We start from the raw sequence: 8,724 nt of genomic DNA, 5'->3' as shown, positions 1-8,724 counted from the left end.
TTGTGGATGGTACATTCCTGACCGGTCAGTATAAAGGGCAAATCCTGACTGCTATTGGTGTGGACGGGAACAATCAAATCATCCCACTTGCCATGGCATTTGTGGAGGGTGAGAACTTTCTCAGCTGGGTATGGTTCTTCCGCCAAGTGAAAATTGCCATCGTGAAGGACCGACCAAACGTGTGTGTCATTCATGACAGACATGCTGGTATATTGAAGGCCGTGAAGACACTTCGTAATCCAGCAGATGACGAACCAACACCTTGGAGGGACTTGCAGAGCCGGTGATGAATGCGCCATCTTGGCGCTAATTTTTTCTCACAGTTCAAGAACAAGCGGTTGATGAACTTGTTCAAAAAATTATGCAAGCAGAGACAGCAGCGGAAATACGAATTTATTTGGTCAAAACTAGATGAGTTTACTAAGAAGCAGGTCCGTGCGAGGAAGAAAATGGAAGAAGATCAGGTTAAATTAGCAGCACTCATCGCGGAGCTAGAGGAGCCAGTAGGTCTTTGTGACTTGCCAGCAATTGACCCTCCTAATACTAAGAGAAAGAAGGGAAGGGCAATAAAGAATTTTTGTGAGTGGATAGAGAAAGAGCCTCCAATGAATTGGTCTTTGCTGCATGACACACATGGAGCTAGGTATGGCCACATGACAACCAATCTTGCAGAGTGTATAACTTTGTGCTGAGAGGGAATAGAGCATTGCCACTCACATCTATTGTGGAGGCTGTATTCCATGGCACTTTGAGATATTTCAGAGAAAGGCGCGAGTTAGCAAAGAAGCATATTGAAGATAATCAGAACACACCTTATTGTAGCCGTGTCATGGAATACATGGCAAAGAAGATAGAGAAAGCAAAGAAGCACACTGTCAAACTCATAGGGAATCAAGAAAGGAGGTATGAGGTTCAGCTTCCTACCGATGGTTTTGGTTCTGGAAATGAGGTGAAGACACACGAGGTAAAAATTGGAACGGAATTTTATCCAACGTGTGAGTGTACATGCAACAAACTGAAGTTGTTGCACCTACCTTGCTCTCATGTGTTGGCTGCCTGTGGCCAGATTGAGTTGGATGCTATACCCTTCGTGTCCCCATACTATTTAAAAGAGGCAGTGCTCAACACCTGGACATGCGAGATGACAGGGTTTAGAGTCGTCGGCAATTTCAACAAGGTAAACGACGGTGAGAGAGTATACATCCCGCATCCAGACCTTCGGCGAACAAGTAGGGGCAGACGAAAGTCCCATCGCATCTGGAACGATATGGACCAGTCTGAAGCTGGTGGAGCAACCAGACAATGTTTGTTATGCGCGGCTTATGGGCATAGGATGAAATATTGTCCCGACCTGAACAAAGATGGTGCTTCCGCATCGACGAGTGCTTCCACATCGACGGCTGCGACAACAGGAGCAAGAGGCGGACGTGGTCGTGGCAGTCGAGGCCGAAGGGGCGGACGAGGAAGAAATAACTCACAAGCTATATAATGTGTCATAGTGGGTTTTAATATGTAATATGTCAGGACTATGTTTTAATATGTAATATCTCAGGACTATGTTTTAATTTGTAATATGTGAGGACTATGTTTTAATTTGTAATATGTCAGGACTATGTTTTAATATGTAATATGTCAGGACTATGTTTTAATTCGTAATATGTCAGGACTATGTTATAATTTGTAATATGTCGTACTATGTTTTATTTGCACCTGAGATTTGTTGTTTGAATTGCAGATATGTCTTCGTATCCGTTGCTTAATGGTAACATCGATAGAAAGCACTGGGGCGCCCTTACGGAAGCGGGCAACAACTTAGACGTGTTGGTCACTCGTACCCCAAAGACTAACTGGCTGATACACGATTCATGGGTTGATAGGTATGTGTGCATATAATGGAGTCCATATAATGACTTACTATGTTTGACATACTTTTCATAACCACTAACAATCTCTTTATTTTGTAGGTTAAGTTGGGCTGGACTTCTACCCTTGGCACCGCTGGTTGAGGGTACATTGGATGAGTGGATTGATGGTCCGGACTTAGATGAGGCAGGTGAACCATTGCAGTTACACAAGAGGCAAGTGAAACGTTTCTCTTACGACAAGTCACTCCTTACCTGCTTAGTAGATAGATGGAGACCAGAGACACATACGTTTCACTTTCCCTGGGGAGAAATGGTGCCTACTTTACAGGATGTGTCTTACTTGTTGGGATTACCTCTGGCCGGTGCTGCCATAGGTCCCTTAGAGGCAGAATCTGGGTGGCAAGCAGCGATGCAGACCCGTTTTTTGGCTGCAGTCCCGACTGCTAGGGCCATAGACAACGATCCTCATGGACCTCTTTTTAGATGGTTGAGCCAGTTTCAGGTAACCATCACGGCCACTTAAAAAATGTTGTTTTTTAGTTGTCCGATGTTCATACAATTATTACGTTTCAATGTAGATTGTCTCGTTAGGACATCCCGACGTTCAGTTGTCGGAGGCACAGATTGACCGGTCCCTAGAGGCATATATTCTTTGGCTGTTCGGCAAGATAATGTTTACGGAGAACCACGTGACCACTGTCGATGCACGACTCATCGGTATTGCACGAGAGATAGCTGACGCACGTTGCCTTGCGGATATTCTACAGAGGAGTTTTGGTTCTGCTGTGTTAGCGACTACGTACAGAGGCCTGTGCAAAGCTTGCTTGTTGAAGTCTAGAAAATCTAGTCTTGTTGAATGTCCATTATTGTTGCAGCTCTGGTCATACGAGAGATTCCCTATTGGACGACCCTATGTCTACATTGATAAACCCTTTGGTTTGGAGGACTTAGCTGGGACTTATGTGCCTGCTATCGGCGACTTACCTACTATGGGATCTGTTTGGACACGGCGAGAGGTACTTTTATATTAAGTAACAATTAATTCAATTATTTCTTGCCATTCAATAGTATTACTAATGCTTATTTGTTGTCATGCACAGAGACAGTTTGCGCATACTCAGGTTAGGGGATGCTACCCGTCCTTCATGGCGTAGTTTGATAGTTTGCACGAGGATCAAGTTATTTGGGAGCCATACTCGCCTCAGGCTATATCATCGAGGTACCAGTTGGGATTTCTGGATTGTGCACTAGAGATCGGCACTTTTGGATGACCAAGGCCAAGTTGGTGTTCGACATGACGGTTGAGGAGATGTCTCTTCATAGGGTGATGAGAAAGTTCGGTGTATATCAACAGCCTGAGATTCCAGATATTCCACACTTGCCAGACCACGTGCACAAGTAAGTACTAATACTATTTTAGTTGGCAACTCTGCATTCATAATATACCTAATCATGTATCGCGCATGTCAATCTCAGGGACAGTCGCCTAGGAGGAAACAAGTCCATGGCTTATTGGCTTCAGAGCATTACCCCTTACGTTGACGAATGGACTACCGCTACGACAAATATCTGGGGTGAGGTTCGGCCCTTTAACTGGGAAATGTTCAGGTTGTATCTGCAACGTTACTGGCATACAACGAGGATCTACTTGGTTCCATCAGCTGCTCCTGATCAGATCGAAGCCCCTCTCACCAGCGATATGTACCCAACTGCCTCTGTTGTGGGAACCAGACTCCACGCGGTAAATGCCTTGGTTCTCATAAGTTAAGTCTTTTGTTAATCTGGACATATTCGCTTGGTTGTCTATTTGTGGTGTCTATCATACAACAAGGATATAATTGGTTAACTCTTTGTGTACAGGGTGACTTGACACTACAGGCGTGAGAGGAGGTTTCCGCTTTAATGCGGCGCTTTCAGAGGGGAGAAACTATCCCACCGCGAGAGGGCGTCTCAAGGTTGAGGCATCTTGATGACAAGCTACGCGGGATTTACGCAGCTGTTACGTGTAGACGGACTTCGGATGTTACACTTCCTCCTCCAGCACATCGTTCGCCACGTCCCTCTGTACAGCATTCAGAACCACGACCCTCTGTGCACCGTTCAGAACCGCGACCCTCTGTGCACCGTGCAGAACCTCATCCTTCACAGCCAGGGAGATCTTCCTGGCATGAGCCACCTCCTTCACAGCCAGGGAGCTCTTCCTGGCATGAGCCACCTCCTTCACAGCCAGGGAGATCTTCCTGGCATGAGCTACCTCCTTCACAGCCAGGGAGCTCTTCCTGGCATGAGGCACCTTCTTCACAGCCAGGGAGCTCTTCGTGGCATGAGCCACCTCCTTCACAGCTAGGGAGCGCTTACTGGCATCAGCAGATGAATCTAGGTAACACTACTCACTACATTCTTTTGAACAGTGTAGTAATCGTTCTTGCATTCTCAGCAGTCACTGATGCTTACTGCTGGTGCTTCGTTCATGCATTTGTATCAATTTTACTTTACCGCAGGTGGCAACCAGTCGCAACCGTTCATGCATTCAGAGCAGTCACCGATCCTTACTGGTGGTGCTTCGTACTTTGAGGGCGACCGCGAGGATGATGACCAAGCTACAAACATTTATGGCTTCTCACAGACAGTGTTTCACACTCCACCACCACCACCGACGCAGGAGACACAGACCGTGATAGACGAGGTTAACTATGGTCGTGGTTATCACGAGCCTCGTCCACCGCCTCAGCGCTTATCGCCTTCCGGTCCTCGCTCGAGGAAGACCCAGACTCGTTGTCGTCCCCCGCAGTGATATGCTTATCTATCTATGTATGACTCATTATCTATGTTAGTTTCAGACTATTCGCAGTTGTGTGTCAGTATTTATGTATGAGACATGCTTCATGTATGTGTTACTATCGCACTTCCTTCTATGTGATCAGGAGACATATATTGTTTTATGTATGAGAGAGACATATTACTATTAATTGGCATTCTTATTCCAGTTACATTTCCAAATAGACTACAACCGATAATTAAGATACAAGTACATCTGAATTAAACGGTGCGGCTGAACTTGTGCAATACATCTTACATACTACAAAATGAAATTCAGATACAACATAATGCCCTACAATAATACAATACAAACTAATAATGCAAATACATCTGAATGAAACGGTACAACCGGAATACATCTTACATACTACATGAAGTCATCATCGTCATCCTCCATTGATGCAACCCTCTTGCCCTTCGACGATGCGCTCCTCTTGCCCTTCGTCGATGCAGAACTCTTGCCCTTGGTCGATACAGAACTCTTGCCCTTCGAGGATGTAGAACACTTTCCTTTGGACGATGCAGAACTCTTGCTCTTCGACGATGCAGAACCCTAAAGTGGAGGCATGAAGATATCATCATCGTCCTCGCTCTCCTCAGTCCATAAAAATGGATGCTTTTCTGTAGTCCTTCTGAAAGTTTCACTCTTCGGCTCCACCACCTTCTTCCACCTTTCATGCAACCTAAGAAGTTCTTGCGTACCTCCTCATAGGTCCTTTCAGGCCACCCAGACCTACGTAATTGGTGAGCCAACTCATTCATTATGGTGTCACTACCGGTGAGTTCGTCCCATGGAACTATCCTATTGTCCATCCTGAAATCAGTAGCTAGACTCAGCAGCTGCTCATCTCAGGGTGAAAACTATGATCGAATGGATAATGGGACATCTCGACTACACTACACTGGAATGCTTATCCACCTCCACCTGAAGGGGGTTTTATAGATATAGAGGAGAAAATGGCGGGAAAGAATAACTGCGGTATGGCGGGAAAGGGTTGACAGGAAGGGATTGGCGGGAAAATAAGGCGGGAAGGGATTGGCGGGAAAATAAGGCGGGAAGGGATTGGCGGGAAAATAAGGCGGGAAGGGGTTGGCGGGAAACGGGTGGCGGGAACATATGGCGGGAAGGGGTTGGCAGGAAACGGGTGGCGGGAACATATGGCGGGAAGGGGTTGGCGGGAAACGGGTGGCGGGAAGGGGTGGGCGGGAAACGGGTGGCGAGAAAATACATTTCAGCATGAGCCATGCAACTTCGGCCTAGGGTTGACCAAAAAGTGACTTTTCGGCCTAGACTTGACCAAAAAGTCTATTTCGGCCTAGAGTAGACAAAAAAGTGCCTTTTCGGCCAGGAGATGGCCGAAAACTATACTTTGGCCTAAGTGTGGCCGAAAAGTACTACTTCGGCCTAAGTGTGGCCGAAAAGTACTACTTCGGCCTAACTGTGGACGAAAAGTACTACTTCGGCCAAAGGATGGCCGACGGGCTACTAGTTTTGGTTTTTTTGCATTACGTCCTATAGTTTCCGAAATTGCTACAAAAAATAACGTAGTTTTGAAAAAAATAGCCGAGGGGAGGCTTTGGTGGGCTCGAGGGCGCTCGGGCTATGTGGCAATGGAAGTGGGGGTAGTGGTCAGGCCACGGGCGCGGCTGTCGGCGCTCGACGATGGCGAAACAGGAGAAGGGCAGAGCAGAAGGCGATGCAGAGGCTCACGGGGAAGCTCCAAGACATGGAGATACATCGAGACGACAAGTGAACAGACAAGCACAGTGGCCGGAACGAGCCAGAGCTCGTTGTGTGCATGACGCAAGCGTGATCACAGCATGCACACGACGATTGCTCGTGACCTTGTCTGGGAGATGGACCCTTATGCCCTTAGTGCAAATGAAGAAATAAATGAGCTCGGAGGCAAAGAAGAGATTAGCACTTGGCTCCATTGTAGATGAACATCATCCTGTATGTGCTGTGGTGAGGAAGCTACAAGAGGGGATAGACTCGGGTCTTCGGCAAGGTGTGATCACTCACTAAGATGAGCATCTCTGCAAATTTGCAGCTCTTTAGGATGAAGATAAGTGGCACTTGTTGTACAAACCACCATTCCGTACAGAAATGCAAAGTATGAAGTAGCACTCATATATCAAGTTGGATTGAGCTGAATTTCTGTGGAGATAAGTTATTTGATGATATGAAGCCTCTATAAAAGTTTCATACCATCTGGACATACCTAAATGGTACTTGCTTCACAATGTAGCTCTCTAGACAGAGGTTTAGGAAAATTGCAGATGCCAAATGTCTTGATGAAATGAGTCCAAATTTTGTGTAGAGGGTTTATATGGGTAGGAGCATGTCCTGGTAAATTTTCGTCAATAATGAAGCAATATGAAATATACTTGCTTCACAACCTGAAAATCTGATCAGAAACCAAGATTTGATGTTGAGCTCACATAGAGTGATGACATGAGCCCAAATTTGTAGGAGAGTGATGATTTTATCATATGAAGGACCTTGCAAAATTTCAACTCATTTGGATTACCCTAGCTAGTACTTCCTTCGCAAAGGCTTCCCTCAGACAGGAACTTTGGACAATTTCTCAGGAATATTCACTAGGAAAATTGAGTTGAATTTTGAAAGGAGGTAATGATATGGATAGGAAAAGGTGTCCAATAAGTTTGAGGTCAATCAAGCAAAGATAAATGACACTTCCTTCGCAAAAAGCCACTTAGGTGAATTATCGTTGATGATGCCAAGGAAAGGTTTTGTCATATATGTGGAAGATATGTCCCAAAAAAATTATGAAAATTATTTGGGAATTTTGGGAGTGACATAAATATAGGTTGTTTCACAACATAGGGCAAAAAGGATTATTCCTTTAATAGAAAAAGAAATATTCCCAATAAAAAGAATATTGGGATTGGGCCAAGATGGGAAATGACATGATATTGAGATGATTTTTAGGATGACAACCCACTTGGGGGCCCGAGAAGAGATGCTCTTCCTAGGTTTCAGGGCCACAGAGCCACAGAAAAGCAATTCAAATCAAAAATTTAAATAAATCCAAAAGAAAAAGAAAGGGCCAAAAATCAGGGTGTGACACTTGTTCAGATCCGTATTTTTTTGCAAAGCCTCCATTTCCCATTAGCCGTGCGTACCACCACAGGATTTGCTAACCACGTTGGATGTAGTACTCCTCTGACCAGACCAGCTACCTCAAGTTTCTTGATCTCCTTAGCAATGAATTGTTGCCGTTCCAAAGCTTGCTTCCGGACCTTCTGCTTGACGGGTCGGGCATGTGGACAGACAACAAGGTGGTGCTCGATTATCTCCCTGGGAATACCGGGGATATCAGATGGTTGCCAGGCAAACACATCGATATTCGCCCGCAGGAAGGCAGTGAGAGTGCTTTCCTATTTTTCATCGAGGGTGGCACTGATAGTGAAAGTACCATCAGTGCCAGCCAGCCCTGCCGGGACCTTTTTCACAGTGGGTGCAGCAGCCTTGGATCTCTAGCTAAAGGAACTCTCTGGCAAGTCATCAATAGGTGCAACGTAGTCCAAAGAGGTATGCTTCCCGGAGTCATTGTTGGCGTCCTTGTTAGCTTTCTTCTTTCCTTTACTTTCCTTGGCGGGAACTGTGGCATCGGCGGCCTCTGCCACGACTGCTTCTCGGTACATCTTGTCCACGCAAATGATTGCATCATTCTTGTCTGATGGAATGGAAATGACGCCTATCGGCCCTGGCATCTTCAAGGTGTTGTAGGCATAGTGGGATGCCACCATGAATTTGGCCAGAGCTGGGCGACCAATGATTCCATTGTACGGCAGGGGGAGGTTGACCACATCAAACACAATCTTCTCAGTCCGGTAATTCAAGCCCCCCCGGTAGTGTGATCTCCCCCTTAGGACGACTCCTGCCGGGGTTGATCCCTTGAAACATACCAGTAACCTTGAGCTCTTCCTCTGCTATCTGAAGTTTCCTGATGACCTTCGGAGAAATCAGATTCAACCCAACCCTGCCATGAACCAACATCTTTGCGAATCTGAG

At 46.0% G+C, this 8,724-nt stretch overlaps 1 protein-coding gene across 1 annotated transcript; it reads left to right on the top strand.

The window, feature by feature from the left end:
• The first annotated feature begins 3,767 nt into the window (after window positions 1-3,767).
• On the top strand, window positions 3,768-4,659 carry LOC147959689 (uncharacterized). The gene is made up of 2 exons (XM_087536200.1): window positions 3,768-4,245; window positions 4,367-4,659. The coding sequence occupies exons 1-2, from the start codon at window positions 3,768-3,770 to the stop codon at window positions 4,657-4,659; spliced, it is 771 nt and encodes a 256-aa protein (XP_087392326.1).
• Window positions 4,660-8,724: the final 4,065 nt, after the last annotated feature.

The sequence above is a fragment of the Triticum urartu genome, chromosome 7A (assembly GCF_056163025.1).
Source record: "Triticum urartu cultivar PI428250 chromosome 7A, HENAU_Tu73, whole genome shotgun sequence".
Classification (NCBI taxonomy): Eukaryota; Viridiplantae; Streptophyta; class Magnoliopsida; order Poales; family Poaceae; genus Triticum; species Triticum urartu.
This window is presented reverse-complemented; position numbering and strand designations above follow the sequence as displayed.